Genomic DNA, 19,204 nt, shown 5'->3' on the forward strand with positions numbered 1-19,204 from the left:
GATGGATGAATGCTGGTGATTGTTTATGAAATACTAAAATATTTGGTAGAAAACTTTTGGTGTTTGTTTCAAATAAATCAGTGTTTGTTGGAGTATGCTAGAGTGTGGACATATTCTGCTGACTTAATTTAGAAAATATAAGAACATACAGTGAGCCTTTTGATCGATTCAATTTTACAGACTGAATTTTCTTACTGAATATTTTAGCCCAATCATCATTCATTAATTCATTATCTGTTACCGCTTATCCAGTTCAGGGTCGCGGTGGGTCCAGAGCCTACCTGGAATCATTGGACGCAAGGCGGGAATACACCCTGGAGGGCGCCAGTCCTTCACAGGGCAACACACACACACATTCAATCACACCTACGGACATTTTTTGAGTCGTCAATCCACCTACCAACGTGTGTTTTTGGACTGTGGGAGGACACCACACCAACTCCTCAACAGACAGTCACCCGGAGCGGGACTCGAACCCACAACCTTCAAAACCCTGGAGCTGTGTGACTGCGACACTACCTGCTAGACCACCGTGCCGCCCCTAGCCCGAAATCATTAAATCAAATTTCTAAAGTCAAAGTAAAAAGATAGAAATTATATATTAAATACAGTGAAACGTTGACTTACAAGTGAATCAACTTACGAATTACGACTGTAGCTCTGTTTTTGCTGAATGATGGGAGCTGAGAGCGAGCGAGCTTACACCACACGCTAATGATTAGCCTAGCAAGAGTTTTTTTTTCATTTTCAACAACGGTTCTCTGTCTCTTTAGCCATTGGCTATCGGTCAGCGGTTTGTTTTGCGGCGGCGCTGAGAGCAGCAGGTCAGAGCATAAACACTGAGAACTACAGCTCTGCTTTAGATAGAACTAAATGTGTACCTTGTCAAAATCTTTGCTGCTATGAGGCCATTACCCCAGATCCCCCTAGTTAAAGCTTGGCCCCCCCTTATCATTAATCTCTAGTGGCGGCTGTGTCTTGTCGTGCAAGCATCTCTGACGTATAGCTGTTTTTTTTTTATAGCATTGTAGCAGTAACGGTGTAGAGAGTAAATTAAGCGATAGAGCACGTCAATCTCCTTCATCTCTGCCAGCGTCTTTGTGTGATCTTCAAGGTAAATACACTTAATAGAACCAGTTTATTTCTTTACATTCTCTTTTATTATGTATTATTATTTTTTTATACATTATATGTTATTTATATCAGTACAATTTCTTATTTAATGAAAGCCATTTATTTATTTAATGAATCATTTCATTAATAGCATTTCAATTCATTTTAATTGGGAACTCCGTAAGTCAAGGTATTATGAATCTTCACATTGATGAAATAATTTGGGTTTTGGGGGGTGGGGGGGGGTTGTAAATAAATAAATAAATACTTTGAAATTATAAACTGGTTTGATCACAGACAAAAATAAAAGCCATAAGCATTTAAGTTTATTTTCTTTTATTTTAAAAAATATGTTAGTAAATTGCACCCATATTTGTGTTTGGTGAGTGACGTTTTGACAGTGGTGTTTGTAAAAAATAAAAAAAATAACAATAAAAAAAATGAATTTTGGGGAACGTGTGTTTGGTGAATCTCTGGGTCACTGGGTGGAGAGTGTGGCGTTGGTTTAGTTAATCTTTGCACTGCTTGAAGAGTGATAGCGTTCCTTTGCAGAATCTTGGCATTGCTTGATGAATGACAATGTTTAGTTGGGGAATCTATCTGTTGTTTGGAGAGTGATGGTGTTTGCTCTGTAAATCTGGTTGGTGCATCTTGAATGTTGGTTTTATTTGGACAATGCTGGGCCAGTGTGTCTTGTGCTTTAAAAACAACACTGATACATAAGTCGCTGTGGTGCTGTTGCTATGGTGAGGAATGTTTGAGAGTCAGCTGCTGTCATACTGCTGTCACCAGCCTTTCATTGAGGACACAACACACACCCACCCACACACACACACACAGGCACACACACCCACACTCCCACACACACCCACACACCTGAGTAGGTCATGTGAAAAAAGACCTATAGGATGTCAATCAGAGAATAAACAAAGCAGACAAGATGGCCGCCTTGGTTTGTGTGTATTTTGTTGAATTACAGTGCCACGTCTACGGCCAAAAGAGCAGTGTTTGTTCATGAAAATGGATACAGGTATTTTACCCAGACACACAGCAGGCCTTTCAGCTTCAGAGGGAAAGGATCAAATGACTAGTTCTTTTCCGCTAAGGCCCCAGAGCCTCCACTTCAAACACAGTGGCCAATAGTTTTTGGACAGCCCTTAGCTCATTTCAAGGTGCACCCAAAAGTATGACTTGTTCTGGAACCACTGCTCAATGTCAAGAGAAACCCCCAGCTTTTGGGAAGTCGAGCAGGGGAAATGTGTTCTCTTGAGTGAAACAGCTAAATTTAATAGCTCTAAAATGATTTGGGATCCATCATCTATACCTGACCTTACTAATAGACATGTGTATGCCATTAAATCCTCACAGACGTGATCCAGCATCTAGACTAAAGCATTCCTAACAGATTAAGCACTATTACTGCAGTAAAGAACAACAAAATCTTTATAAATACTCTTCATTTCCAAAGAAGCTCTGAAAAAAAAGGTGTTCAGAAGGTTATGATCCATATGGTCTGATATAAATCTCAGCTCTGGGACAGTTTCACTGTAACTGAAACACACACACACACACACACACACACAGAGACCTTGAGCAGTCCCCCTTTTACTGACAGATTTGGAGCTGAGCTCTCACGCAAACCTGCTTCCCTTGAGACACACCACTGCCAAGAAAACACACACACACACACATACTTAAACAACCACACACATACTTAAACAACCACACACATACACACATACTTAAACAACCACTCACACACATACACCAAAATTACACTCTCTAGAGATGCACCGCTGCCAACAGGAAATACACTCTATCTCTTCCTGTGTGTGTCTGTGTGTATGTATGTGTGTGTGTGGGAGGGTGTGTACAAAACTCCCCAAAATGGGACACATTAATGGGAGAAAAAAAATTTAGAGAGAGAGAGAGAGAGAGAGAGAGAGAGAGAGAGAGAGAGAAAGAGAGAGAGGGAGAGAGAGAGCAAGCACATTGACAATGAGTAAAAGTAAGGAAAGGGAGAAAAAAAGAACAGAAAAAAGAGAAAAAAAAACTGAGAATTTTGAGTAAAAAGTGTGAAACAGCGACTACAGTGATATAAGCTTTTCATGTGAGAGCAGACAGGAAATGGTGTCTGAGGCCAAAACAAACCCCTCTCTCCCTCTCTCTCTCTCTCTCTCTCTCACACACACACACACACACACAATACTCATATTGTTCTCACTGTTTTTCCCTTCTCTTCCTTTCCATTCGTTCACACCCTTTTATTAGGATTTTCTATTTTTTTTTGCATCCAGGCCGACTCAAACTGGTGCTTTGACCTCAAAAAAAGAAAATAAAAGTACAGACAGATCGCACTCGTCTTCACACTTGTCCTCTCGGAGGCATGTGATTTGCAGGAAGTTGTCTTGACTGACAGCTGTAACGTCTGTCTGTCCGGTTTGAGAGCTGCCGGAATTCACCAAAATGAAAGGAGACGTTAGGTTTAGGAGGAAACATCCCCTCAGCGGAAAACATCATACAAGGTTTCATTATTGAGACACTCAAGCTTTAACCGTATAAAATCCTGGGAAAATCCTTGGCTGAAACTGAAACCAAAGTCCAGGACATCATTCTCCCAAATAAATAAATACATAAATAAATCGATAGCTGGTAATAAATAAATAATGTTTCTAATGCTTCTTACACGAGTTGCTGTTCTACCTTAATTGATTCTGTACTTAAATCCTGGTGGTCCTACTTATGTCAATGTTCTGCTCCACCTTAAATAGTGTGTCATTTGCATTCTGGAATCTGAGCTTCTTATTTGAATGTTCTGGTCCAGTGTAAATGGTGATGCAGTTACATTCTGCCACCAGTTCGTCCAAAATTGTGCAGCAGCCATATTATGACACTCAAGCTTCGAATATGAATTATCAGTTCAACTCCAAATGTGGTGCCAGTTACATTCTGGCGTGTAAATTTCTTATTTCAACTATGCGTTCTGCCTTAAATGGTGCAGCCGTTACCTTCTGGCATCTGTCCACCTCAAGTATTGCAACAATCATATTCTGGCACAATTTCAACTTAAATGGTTCATCAGTTGTATTCTGGCATGTAAACGTTCTTATTTGAATGTTCTGTTCCTCTTTAAATGGCACAGCAGCTACATTCTACTGCTTAAGCATCTTATTTGAATTTTATGTTCCTCCTTAAATGGAGCAGCAATTACATTCTGGCACTTAAATATACAATTTGAATGGTCTGTTCCACTTTAAAATGTCTAGGGAATAGATTCCCATGGCTAAGCATGAATGTAAAGCCAAATTCTGATTTTTTGGTTTTGTTTTAATGATCAATATAATGAGGATATTGAGTAAATAAAATAAATACGTATAAATAGCGACAGAGTTGGGAGTGCTGAGTAAATCAGCGAAAAGAAGAACACAGTGTAAAAGTGGATAAGAGACAGGAAGCAGCTTTTTCCTCCTGCTCCAGGAGATAATATTAATCACACTTCAGCAGAACACACCTCTCTCTCTCCCCCACTCTATCGCTCTCATTTGGTTTCCTTCACTCACTCCGTCTATCTCTGGTTATCTCTCTCTCACTTGCTTACTCTCTCATTCTTCACTTCTCCTTCTTTTACTCTCTCCCCCCCCTCTCTTTCCATCCTGGTCACCTTGGTAATGGTATGGCAACACGACTTGCACAAGAAAAGTTACCGTTGGGATTTGGCTGAGAGAGAGAGAGAGAGAGAGAGAGAGAAAGAGAGACGGAGAGAGAGAGAGAATTTCATAACAAATATTTGAGAACAAAAATCACAAACAGCACATTAAAAATTACCAAACAAATCAATAACGCGACTACAACCAAACCATGAGGCAAGAAACAAACATCCTAACAATAAGAAACAAATCATATGCAATCTACCAAACAAACAATAATCCCTCGACAACCAAATATTGAAACAACTAAACAAAACAAAATAATCCTATCAAACGAGCACTTAAAAGCCAAACTATAAACAAAAAAAACTAACAGAGCAGAAGAATATCAATAACTACTAAACAAATAATAACCAAAGCACAAAAGCTATTTGAAAAACAATAACCAAAAGCAAATAAATAACAAATGATAACCTAGTTACAAACGATTCTTCACAATATTACTCATATCAAATATTACTCATGCATCAACTGACTCTTCATTTCCCTCTCTCTCTCTTTCTGTTTTCACAACCACCTTCTTTTCCACTCTTTTCGTTATCTCCCTGTCTCTCACCTCATTTGAGCTTACTCAGTTTTTTATGTATTTGTTTTCACTCTTTCTCATTTTATTCGGTTTTATTTCTCTCTCTCTCTCTCTCTCTCTCTCTCTCTCTCTCTCTCTCTCTCTCTCTCTCTCTCTCTCTCTCTCTAATCTCCCTCTCTTTTTCTTTCTATCATAGATCTGGGGCTTGTTCCCACATGACTAGCCGCCTGTGTGTTTTGACTGAGTGGAAAAGCGAGAGGCTGCTGATGCTATCACAAACACACACACACACACACACACACACACACACACACACACACACACACACATAACATATACACATAACATACACACACTGCTTTTACAGTAGAAGCTTTTAGATTTTAGCCTGCTGTAAGCGTTAGCTGATTAGCAGAAGACCCAAATGACTGTCAACACAGATTCATTCCTGAGTCATAAGATAATACTGTGTGTGTGTGTGTGTGTGTGTGTGTGTGTGTGAGAGGTTGTGTGTCTGAGTAATCTGAGACACAATGCCCCACATTCACCACACACACCAAACACACTCTTTTAACAAACATGATCCTTTGTAAATCTCGGCCAAAAATCACACACCTCACTCATTATCACACAAGCAAGGCTGAACGTTTGTTTTTAATCCCTTGTCTCAACAAAGGAGCCTCCACAGTTCAGTCTCAGTTGGTATAACAATTTTATCAACTAAGGAGGCAGTATAATGAATGAATGAAAGAACGAATGAATGAATGAATGAATGTTGGTGCATTACATTCTTTATTTGTTGATGTCCATTGTGTAATTTTGCATTTTTCACTCTATCAGCTTGTTTTTAGGTCACATTGTAGGTCACCCTCTCGCCACACACACACACACACACACACAGTGCATGAAAAATTGAACTAATCCAATCAAACACACAAGCTGAAACTAATATGACCCAAATATTGTCAGAACACGCCACAGTGCAATATATAATTTAATTGGAGTCAACGTCACTGGATATTAGGAAAGGGCAGCATCATGTACATACTTAAAAGTGATGGTCCTATAAGGGTTCTTAGGTAAAGAAAATGGTTCTTTACAGAACCCTGAATACCTGAACAACCTTTGGCATGATTAAAGGGTTCTTTGCATTGGGTGCTACAGAAAAAGGTTCTATATGGCACCAAAAAGTGTTCTTTGATGTCAAGAATAATTAGTTAATGGTCAAGAAATTAGTAACAGAATTACATAATGTTTCACAGTTTTTATAATTAATAAACGAGTTTGTGTTTAATAAAAATACAAAATATATACACTGTACCATAGGGAAATGGGGGAGCTGCATTCCCCTACTTTTTCTTGGCGGGAATGGTATCCCCAATATTTTGTGAAATCCAGCCCACGGTTTCAGCTGCTACTTTCTGAACATAACAAAGGCTGGAGACAGACATGAGCAATTCGGGCTTTATTACAAAAAAAGGCAAAGTGGAAATGAGAAAAAAAAACTAAAACCAAGCACAAGAACACGGAGAAACATTACTAATCCGAAAAGACAAATACTGAAAGAAACTAAGTGAGCATTTTGTACATGTAAAGACAAAATAGAAGAAAACTCTAAGCTATTGGAAAAAAGGCATGGCGAGTCTTTGTATCAGTAGAGCCATAAAACACCGTTTATGACTACAAGCGCCACTGCTCCTTAATCTGATACCAGCACCGAAAAAAATGCTGATTTCACATATACTTATATCATATTATTGATAGATTGTAAATTGACCTCTTGGAGTTTTTTGTTTGATAACATGTGGTACATAGTATAAAAGGTTGGAGAACCAATGGTCTACATAATAATAGTCCTTAGTCAAAATTCCTAATGCTATATCTACCTACTACTTTCTTATCTACTACTAACTAATGATCAATGTATAAAATCTGGATGAGAGTATTTTCTCAGTGTCATAAATGAACTTTTTTAAAACAAATATGCACTGTTATACTGACACTAACTGACTGGATATATGTGAGATTTTATGCTAATTTAAACTGGTAACTGGTAACAACAAAGCAATTAGAGCAACAAAGCAATTTTTCATCTCATGTGAGTTGTGGGCAGCACGGTCACAGCCTGTTTGGTGTGTTTCTAACGAACAAAAACTTAAAGTTGATGGTCTCAGTTTTTATCAGAAAACACTTTTTATAAAATTTTATTTCTCTGTGTAAATATTTTTTCTCTGTGTGATGCTGGCTTAGCCACAGCTGAGGAGTGGTATCTGGAGGCATTTGGATGACAGATAGAACTCTGAATGTTGAAAACCATTAAAATACATGAGGATGTTGCTCTATTCCTGCTCCATACGGGCGTATCAATGACTTATTTTTGCTGTTTCAGATTACTTAACGTGGAACAGACTCCAAATTCAGGAGATTGCAAACTGCACGAAAGTAAACAGGCTGAAAGTGCTACAAAACAGGTAAACAGGTCTTGTTATAAATGAGTTTCGATGTTAATTGAAACAGTGAATACAAATATTCAGACAAGGTATGTTCAAACATACTATTCCACCTTAAAAGAGCTTTGGGGCGAAGGGGTCTATACTGGACAAAAGCAAACATATATTTTTTCCATTTATTAATAAAATAGCTTTGTCTCTGTTAAAATGGTTGTTCAACAAGTTTGAGATTACTTAAGCCGCCAATAAAGGGTCAAACAGCAGGAAAACCAAAATGCTCCGAAATGTGCCAAAAAAAAAAAATTTATGATAAATCTGTGAAGTGTCAGGAATGAGAGGAAGCAGGTTTTGAAGCAGATAAAGGAGAAATGAAAGTGTTCAGCCCAGAACACAGTGTTCCACCAAGCTGAGGAACCACAATCACTGCTCATGTGGTTTTCTTATTGTTATCTGTCAACATGGACAATACTCAGACACTCAGACATCTGCTGCTGCTTCCATTCCAGTTTAACTCAATTTCTTCTGTTCCATTCCAAGCCATTAAACGCTTTACTGTTTTATTCTATTATAACCAACTCCTTTCGGTTCCATTCAACTGCATTCTATTCCATTTTATCCCACACTGTGACATTTTAACTTTTACCTACTTTATTCCATTCCTGTCTATTATTTTCCAACTCCATTACATAATAGATGCATTTCAATGCATTTCATTTCATTCCCTTCAATTCAATCCTTCATGATTCAATCCAATTCAATGCTATACATCTCTGTTTAATTCCAATAAATGCTACAGTACACAGTTCTGTTCTATTCAATGCTATACCACTCTTCTTTTGCAGTCAATTTAATTGTACATCATTCTATTCAAATTCAGAGCTACACTACACTGTCCTGTGCCATTTCACCTTACACAATTCCATTCCACGCCAATCCATTTTGTTTCTGTTCTACTTTGAAAGCTGAGTTAGCTGGGCCTCTTTCACATCTCTTACAGATGATGTTTTCTCTTTTTTTTTTTTTTTTGACAGTGTTTGAATGCTGAGTCTTGAAAGTGCACTGACCTCATCCGCTAGTCACGTGTCCAGATAGATTTGTTCTTTTGTGGAAGTAATAATTTTTGCTATTGTACTGTTACTTTATGTAAGCAACAACAAAAGACAAGTTTAAAGTGAATGAATTAATATGCTTTCACAATGCAAAAGTAAACCTGCGCAAACCTACACCTCCAAGTGCGGGCAGGAGAATGTATGTTTGTGTATGTGTGTGTGTGCGTGTGCGTGTGTGTGTGTGTGTGTGTGTGTTTTTTACTGTGGTATGTGTTCTTAGTACATGTCAGGTTGTATTTTATGACTCTGCAGTGTTGAAGGGGGGGGGCATATTTCTGAAACATATCCTCCCCAGATACACACACAGACACACACACACACATTCTCCTCTTGTCCATTTCACATCTGGAGAAAGGAGATCACAGAAAACACTGTACAGCTACAATTTAACAAACATGATCACAGCTAAAAGTCATATCTATAGAATAATATAATTATAATCAATCAATATAATTATAAAGTTTAATCATATTTTCATTAAGTAATTGTAGCTAATTTTTTGTTGATCATTTTGATGACTATTTGGTTATTTTGGACAATGAAGCATAAAAATCCATTTAAAAGGTATCAAACACATCCAAGCATATATCAGATTCTGGTCAGCAACATTTAAGTTGGACCAGAAACACCAGAATATACTGCCAGAACATTTAATTTGGACCAGAGGCATCAGAACATAATGACTTCACAACTTAATTTGGAGACATCAAACTAGAATGTAATACTGCAAACTTTAATGTGGATCTGAGGCATCAGAATGCATGTGCCTCACCATTTAAGCAGTACTGATGGAACTACAATGTCCTTCTGCACCATTTAAAGTGGACATGCAGTGAAATCGCCACAATATTTAAGGTGGACCAGTTCCATCCGGATGCATTAATTTGCAAAAAAAACCCAACAAAAACTGCAATGAAACTTCCACAGAAATTAAGTTGGATTGGAGACATTAGTATGTACTACCGTGCCATTTAATGTGGACAATGACATCAGAATGTATTGCCACACTATTTAAGGTGGGCTGGTACAACTAGAGTGTATTTGTCATTACATTTACGGTTGGGCAACATTAAAAGGCAGAAAATGAAAGTTTGGGGATTTCCATCATTTCACTCCAGGGTTTGGGTCAGACCTTTAAACAGAACAGATACTGATTTTCTACCCTGGCCCCCACCCCCCCAACACACATGCACAAGGACCTGCAGGACCCCCATAGCGTGCAGTAACGCTTCAGGGCCTTCAGCACAACCATTCAATCAGATATACTACTGCAGAGAGAAGAGAGAGACAGAGAGAGGGAGAGAGCACTATTTTTTTCGCAAAAACTGTTTCATTCTTTGCACAGCTTGCTAAGTACTGACTCACGTTACACCATAGCTAACCTTTTTGCTTACTGTGGTATGTATGAAAATATAAAAACATGTTAAATGTGTTTACCTGTCAAAGCAGAAAAGAGAAAGGACTGATAATGAAGCTAAAGTTAGCTTCTTATTCACCAGCCTCCTATCAGTATTTTCCATTCCACCTTAATTGAACTCATTCACAGTCTGGTGCCTCTGGTCCACCTTAACCGGTATGACAATTACATTCTGGTGCCTAGCAGGCGCCAGAATGCAATAGCTGCACCACTTAAATGGGCATATTATTAAAGGTTCACTGTTTTCAGTGTATGAGCAGCTTAATGTGGAGATCTGGAACTCCTACCAACCCACAAACTGTGAAGTATAAAAGCCAGTTTTTGGTCTTTCAAAATCTGAAAACGTGGGATAAAATGTGTTGGAGTCGACTCAGTCTTGGTTTGACTGTAACCCTTTGAACTTAAAATGTTAATGTTAAATAAATGCAAAAAACACAATATTGCAAAATGTATTCATTCACCTGTCAAAATCATTGAATTGAGGTATTTCAATCACATCCATGGCCACAAGTGTATAAAGCACCTAGACATACAGACTACACAAACATTTGTGAAAGAATGGGTTGCTCTCAGGAGCTCAGTAAATTTCAGTGACAGGATAGTACATTAGTGAAATGTCCTTGCTACTGTATATTCCAGATTCAACTCTCAGTGGCATTATAACAAATGGAAGCGACTGGGAACGACAGCAACTCAGCCACAAAGTGGTAGGACACTTAAAATGACAGAACAGGGTCAGTGGATAGTGCTGCGAGGTCGCCATCTTTCTCCAGAGTCTATCGGTACAGACCTCCAAACTTCATGTGGCTGTCATATTAGATAGAGAATAATGCCTAGAAAGCTTCATAAAATGGATCTGCATGGTCGAGCAGCTGCATTCATGCATTTCATCATCAAGCACAATGTAAAGCATCGGATGCAGTGATGTAAAGCACTTGTAAAGACTCTATAGCAGTGCAGATGTGTTCTCTGGGGTGACATCATGCTTCTTCATCTGGCAATCCGACAAACAACGTGTTTGCCAGTTACCAGGAGAACGATACTTCTCCGACTGCATTGTGCCAAGTGTAAAGTTTGGTGGAGGGGGGTTATGGTGTGGGGTTGTTTTTCAGGAGTTGGGGTCAGCCCCTTAGTTCCAGTGAAAGAAAATGTTAATGCTTCAGCATACCAAGAGATTTTGGACAGCTCACAACTTCGTGGGAACAGTTTGGGTATGGTGCCTGCATGTTCCAACATGACTGTGCACCAGTGCACAAAGCAAGTCCATAAACTCTTCCCAAAGGAGTTGAAGCTGTTACAGCTGCAAAAGGTGAGCTGATAACATAGTAAACCCTATGGATTAAGAATTAGATGTCACTCAAGGTCATATGAGTGCGAAGGCATATGAGCAAATACTTTTGGCAATATATTGTAAATAGTGGCCATATTCCTTTCTTATTTTAGGATTTTAAGGTTTTGAAATGTACCTTTAAAGCTTATGTCTATGAAAGTTATTAAGAAACAACACCTTTAAAATAGTAAAATGTTTAAACATACATGACTAAAATTTAATGGAGTATCACTAGATCTTAATGTTTTCAAATGAATCTAGACTAAACCTAACAATATTTAATAAAAAAACGTTCAACTAAATCAAAATCAGCTGCCAGTCATTCTGAACAGGGCTGTTTAGACAGGGAGAATTCTGCTGTGCTGATTGATACTTCTTGTATTTTGAACAAAGCATATCACAGAAATTGTTCCGGTTTCCTCCTACAGTCCAAAAAACACACTTTGGTAGGTGGATTGGCGACTCAAAAGTGTCCGAAGGTGTGAGTGTGTGAGTGAATGTGTGTGTGTGTCTGTGTTGCCCTGTGAAGAACTGGTGCCCCCTCCAGGGTGTATTCCCGCCTTGCGTCCAATGATTCCAGGTAGGGTCTGGACCCACCGTGACCCTGAACTGGATAAGCGGTTACAGATAATGAATGAATGAATGAATGAATGTCACAGAAATTTCATTTAGACCCAAGAACTGTTTTTACTTGTGGAATTTGGATAGGATATGTCCCAATCAAGGGGATATGTCAAATTGGAACTTTACTCCACATAATGGCCTAATAAAACCAATTAACAGTGGGAAATTAATTCAGTGGGATATTACTTTCAATTGTTAAATTTATCAGTCTGTTTATCTATCTGTCCAAGCTTCTGTCCATTTCAGAATCTGAATCTTTCTTTGTTCGTAGTCCTCATGTGACTCAGTGTGTTGGCCTGCAGACAGACCAACCATCAATACCACACACACACTCTCGCTGCCCTGGTGCATGCTGGGATGGAGCCTCACACACAATGTAGCATTTGTGCGATGGAGCGTGGGACTGAACCCCGGGCTCTTTCTCAGCTTCAGCTTCCGGATCCTTCCGACCAAACAGAGGAGGCTTTCTCTGGAGGGAATAGTCCAAAGGTGTAAGGAGCCAGGCATCCTGGGTAATCATCTATGTCCTTAAATTGACCATGTCACACATTTATATCTATTTTGTACAGATAACATCATCTTAAAACCACATAAAAAAATCTACTAGTGCCATGCTAATAGGTGGGGCATTATCATTTATTACTTGTTAGCTATATTAACCTCATACCCTTGCATATTAGTCAAAACTAAGGTCATTACCTCTCATGCTAACTTCAACTCACATCAGTTGCAATGGTATATTCAGCTCAAACTCCGATAGCAAATCTGTTGAAAATTCCCAGCACCACCTCAAACTCAAACAATTCCAATGTCAACATGAACATTAATTTATTTGTCGTCTGTAGCCGCATGTCCAGGGTCACGTATAAGGTTGCGGAGCCTACTCAGAATCACTGGGTGCAAGGTGGGAACACACCCTGGAGGGGGCGCCAGTCCTTCACAGGCGACACACACTCACACTTAGGGAAAATATTGGATAGTCAATCCACCCACTAATGTGTATTTCTGTACCGGGGTGGAGACCTGAGCACACAGAGGAAACCCACACAGACACAAGGAGAACACACTAAATTCAGTGTGGGACATGAACCCACAAAACTAGGCCCCTAAAGCTGTGTGAAAGCAACATGACCTGTTGTGCCAACATACCGCCCAAACTCTACTCCAGTATAAACTTCAATATGCAACTTGAACATCAACTCCAATGTTAACTACAATGTCAACTACAATACCAAACAAATTTAAATCAGAAACAGAATCACTTAACTGGCCACTGTGCTTGCACACAGGGGAATTTGTTTTCCACATTTAACCCAATCCGTGCAGTGAAATTTACACACACACTAATGAACACTAAGGGGCAGTGAGCACGCATGCTAGGAGCTGTGGGCAGCCCTAGCCACAGCGCCTCAGGGAGCAGGTTCGATGTCTTGCTCAAGGGCACTTCAGTCATGACCTACTGGCTATGGGGATCAAACCAGCAACAAGCCCAGTTCCCTAACCACCAGGCCACGGATGCCCCCAACTCCAATGTTGATTCTAATACCTACTCCACCATTCAACTCCAACAGCAACCATTAAGAAGTTTGACTATTTTAAAGGTCAGTATAAAGAACTATTTGGTCAAAGGGATGAAGGTGGAAGACCATCCAGTTCCAGTTAATGCAGAGAAGCACAAAAGAAACTTGATAACAAGCAGTAAATTGCAAATTGTAAACAAAAAATTAATTTGAGTATACACTTTAAATGTTGGAATTTATTACCCAACTATGACAAGAGTTCACGTAAGAACACGCATGGTATAACCACAGCATCACCACAGCAACAAGAGAAGCTCAGCAATATGTGGGTTAGTGCTATTCACTTCACATATTTAGTTACCAGGGCAGGTCCATAAACACACACACACACACACACACACACACACATATTTTAATTGGCTTTAGAGACTGGCACCTCCTGCTATTAACTGTATGCTCCAGGGTTGTCCCAGAATAAGCCAAACACTTCGGGACCATTCCAATCTCTCTCACTCTCTGTCTGTCTGTCTGTCTGTCTGTCTCTCTCTCTCTCTCTCTCTCTCTCTCTCTGCTCCCCCTCTTCTCTCTTTGTATGGGGTTAGTTCTGGTTCTGATTGCCATAGAGCTGCTATTTTGGTCAAACAATTGTAGGAAATTTGGGAGGTGAATTTCAGAGGGGAAAAAAACACAGAGAGACAGAAAAGAGAGAGAGAGAGAGAGGGGAAAGAGCTGATGAAGCTGAACACAATGCCTGGCTGGATTCTGGAGGAAAAGGAAGAAGGGAAAAAGCACTGGTCTGACCACAGACCAAAACCCAGGACTGACCACAACTCTCCATATACATAGAAGAAGTGAACTTTCTCTAAATGTAACTGAAATCAATGATTTGAGTAACAATGTATGTACTTTGATTGAAGAAAAAACAGATTGGAATAATATTCAGGAAGGTGGACGCTGATTCTGAGCTCAAATATTTCTCATAAAAACAGACTAAGGTCCATAAACTAAGCTAACAAAGCTAAGCTTCTAATAGTATCATCAACAAATACTGAATAGAATATTACACAAAAAAATGGAGTGTATGCAAGTATTAAAGAAAGGGTTTGGAGGAAAGGGTTTGCAGAAATATTTTGGAACACATGGAGAATGTTGCAGAGAGGTTTGGAGGTACAGGCGAGTATGATATAAATGCTTTGAAATATCACAGAAAGACCTACTCCACTTTCTAAAAGGAATGACCAGACATTATTTTTCAATGCTCAAAGAACAAAGGAGAAGTACATCAGGATCATGTTTTGCTCATCATTTAGACAATACCTGGGATTTGTTGAAGTGTAGTACATTATGTTTCATTCTGAAACATTTTTGGAACAAGTGTTAGAAGTGATCAGCTGTGAGTGAAAAATGAACTCAACTTCCTTCTGTAAAAATATCTGCAGGATTTCAACATTTAAAGAAATGAAGAGAAAATGCCCCACCTCGCCCTGCTTTATCTGTTTTGTTGAATTATTCATTTCTGTTCAACTTTTGCTAATTTTCCCTAGTGGTTTAACCTGCAACTAATTTCTATTCCAAATCACCTCAGCCTTGGCAGATTTGACTCGCTAATCGTTCTTTACGTATGTTTAAAATTGCAAGAGGAACTGAAATGTCCAGTTTGTCTGGGGTTGCTAGAGGTGAAAGAGAATAGTCTTCGTCACAGTCAGGAAGGAAGTAGACCTGAGACCACTGACCTACTTTCCTGCACTGGCAGGAGGTGTGTGGGTGTGTGTGGGTGTGTGTTTGTTTAGGGGTGGAGTGTATGAGGTGTGTGTTGAAGGGGAAACTTGCATTAAGGGGAAAAAGCCATTAAGTCAAAGGATAGAAGCCCTTTAAAGGTTAGTTCTGCTCTAAAGTCTATGAGAATTCATGTCCTCTTCCAAAAGTGGAAATTAGTGCTGGAAAGCCAATTGGTTTCATAATGAAATAGCAATTTATATTTTTTTGCTGGTGCAGTACTCTAATCGTTGTTTCTATAATAGATGAGGTGGGCAGGACGGCCCACCCTTTCCCATAGTCACAAGTACAATGATCGCCAGCACTGGCGTCAGTTAGTTGGCACTGCAGATCTAGATATTTATGCCACTTTTCAACTGCATGTGACCTACTATTCAATTCTACTTGTCTCTGCTTGGTTTTTGTTCTGGAACCTGGTTGGTTTTCCACTAGCTTGCCCACCCTCCCCCAGAATGTAGCTGGGCAATGGGTCTCTAATGGGGACAGTGGCCTTTGGAAACAGCAACAACAGCTGCAGTAACATTAAGCATTGTTTACTCATCATGTTGTTGTGTTTATAAATATATATTTATATAAAGTTCAGACAGATCAGTATATTTTTTTGTTCCTTGTTGCACTGTCCAGCTCTTGCAACATTATTTCATCAGCCACCAAACTGATTATCATTTTAACCTCTTCAAAAGTCCATGGTGTAATTTTATGAGCTGCCGTTGTGAACCGGATGAAACTCAAAATTTTATAAATGCCTAGTTTGTTATGAATGATAAGTCACCCTGGTCAATATGAGCTCTGTGAGGTTTACACATCAGTGTTTAGTCTATTACACCTCGAGGTAAACTTACAAGCTCCCATTATGAGTCAGATAAAAATAAATGTGAAAGCTGCTGTAACTTAAGAGATATTACAAGCTGCGGTTTGCACTGGATTTGAATGAGCTCTGCATTTCGTGGTTACATGCACGTTTCTCTGGACAATCTGCGCTCTGCAGGGTTTACATGTCACCATTTAGTAGCTACTCTGCATGGCTGGATCCCTGAGCGAGCTGGGACTGAAAACTTACCTGGTTCCAGGGACCAGGTACCAGATTTTGCCAGTGGAAAAGCAAAAGAGCAGAGTCGAGTAGAGTCATGTAGGTGCCATGCAGTGGAAAAGCCCTTTTAGTGATCAAGTACCAAAAAGTACCCAGTTCAGGTACCAAATCTACCTAATGGTAAAGCAAAAAAAACAAAAACAGAGTATGGACCTTGCAGTTCAGTATTAGCAGTAGTTTGAAATAGGGAAATGTTCAAATAGCAATAATTGAAATCTGAAAAAACATCAATTTTAAATTATTATTTAATATAAATATTTGTGATTAAAAAAACTCTTGGAACTTAATTCACAGGAAAATAATAAATCACTACTAAATCATTATCTCCAAATTGTTCACACAGTGAGCCCTAGTAATAACTGTCCCGGTTAATGAAAGCAGACAGGTAGAATGGTTGACCATAAACCTAGACCCAGTTATATTTTCATAACCCCATTTAATAACGTCATTTACCTGTGTATAAACATCAGCTATAGGCAAACCCGTCTGTGATCATTCTCCAAACAAACTGGAATATTCATATCTGTGATATGTCTGTATTTGCAAGGAGAACATGAAGAACATGGAGGCCAGTAACACCAAATGTTACTTTTTTGGTTTAAAATGTCCATCATCTGAAATGATAGGAAATAGATCTTTCTATAAAGTGTCATTCTTGTGAGAAACAAACTGCTTTGTATCCCCTAAAAAGACCAGTTTATGCTTCACAGAGTGGGTCTCCTACACGGGGGGTGCATGTTTAAAATAGGGCTTAGTACAGAAGCGTGGATACATCCTGGTTCCTAGGGCCCAGTATTATGCAATGGCTGTTTCATAATGTGAAAAAAAGATTCACTGGAGAAAATAACAGACTCTGGCTGCTTTAAGTAAACAAACACTGTGACAAACGTATGGACACTGAAATGTCAGTAAATATTTGTTGGCTGTGGATCTGAAGAAAGGCCTTGTTTGGGTTGGACACTGAGATGAAGAGATAGCAAGATGAAGGGAAAAAGGGAGAGAGAGACAGAGAGACAACAATATCTTATTATATAAACGTTGTTTTGGAAGAACCTTTCTTGAGCAAATAGACGGAACAAACAAGAAACTGACCGTTAAAGAAGCTCTTGACCTTCAGGTATCCAACACTAAGCCGGAGCACGGAGAGTTTGTCAAGTCGAGAGCGGACTTCTTCGGAGAAGGGCAGCAAGTTGGTCAGCTTGTCCAGCTCCATGTTTAACCGATCTCTATGTCGCTTGGAGGGGTTGGACTTGGCACCCTCTGGTGGAGGGGGCTTAGGTCTGAGGAGAGAGGAAGCATGCGTTGAAGATTAACAAAGGTGCATACATATTTAAGAACTTTATTTACAACAACTTATGATACTATGTTAAAAGGTAGGAGATTAGGAGTCCAGCCTAAATTATTAACTTATTAACACAGCATGGGGTTCCATGTCTGAACTGGGTGTGGAAGGCAGTGGCCTTACCCACTACACTAACCACTCCAACGAAGAAAGCGTTATAAGATTTCTGAAGTTATCACATTCCAACCATCATGTAGACGGCATACTCCCATATCTTAGATAGAGAACATCTGATAAAGAGAGCTGTAATGGTGTTTTGGTCAGAGCGTATCTACTCTCCCTTTAATTTCTTTCTGAACATGTGCATAAACACAACTAAGAAACACTAAACATTAAATGCCTATTTTAAGATTACAAAGACATTAAAATCTTATACATGAGTGACTGATGTAGGCAGTTGCTTACACTGACCCTTACACTAATATATTAGTGTAATATATATATATTAGTGTAGGATTGGACTATAATTGAATATCAATATATATTGCACTATAAAATGTTTCAATAACAATGACATTTACTTTACACTTTTTCAATATAAATTACATACAGCATCTATCACTGACTGGTGGTCATTACAGGGCACTGCCATCAGTTCATTGCACTCAATGTTAAAGTTTGTTTAAAAATATTAATATTACAAAGCCAAGAGGTATTTGTTTGATGGTGAAGTCATGTTGCTTTCAGTTCTTGGCAGTGTTTCTTAGGCTTTTTTTATTGTTCATGTCAATATTGGAATTATATCGTATTGACTAATATCAAGAAATATATTGTGATATAAATTCTGGCCGTATCATCCAGCTCTATGTGCTGGTAGACAATCTGCGTTCATTTGCTTACCGCACATGAGCTATTTTGGTAAAGAGGTGACAGCACAGAACAGGAAACGCATCTTGGGCACCAATATATCACTCATCGCACATCAGCTATTTTGGTAGGGAGGCAACAGCACAAGGCAGGAAACGCACACTGGGTGCCAGTACTTCACAGGGCAGTGACCTGAGGCAAGGACCGAACCTAGGACCTCAAGATCCTGGAGCTGTGTTTCAGTGACACTATCTGTTGCATAACCTCAGGATCAATTTTTTTATATTATACACTTCTCTATGTAGATGATACAAACTGAACATCTGTGTCCACACCATTACAATATATTCTCAGAACAAAAAAAAGGTATGGTACAGGTACATTATTGTCACA

The 19,204-nt window shown here is 39.1% G+C and overlaps 1 protein-coding gene across 1 annotated transcript in view; it reads right to left on the bottom strand.

Annotated features, from left to right (window-relative positions):
• The window catches only part of LOC136676592 (aryl hydrocarbon receptor-like), a 70,230-nt gene that overhangs the window by 34,365 nt on the left and 16,661 nt on the right, over nt 1-19,204 (bottom strand). Inside the window, exon 2 of the mRNA XM_066653694.1 lies at nt 17,755-17,942. Coding sequence (XP_066509791.1) covers nt 17,755-17,942 — 188 coding nt within the window. The remainder of the gene's footprint in view (nt 1-17,754; nt 17,943-19,204) is intronic.

Source organism: Hoplias malabaricus, chromosome X2, assembly GCF_029633855.1.
Source record: "Hoplias malabaricus isolate fHopMal1 chromosome X2, fHopMal1.hap1, whole genome shotgun sequence".
Lineage (NCBI taxonomy): Eukaryota > Metazoa > Chordata > Actinopteri > Characiformes > Erythrinidae > Hoplias > Hoplias malabaricus.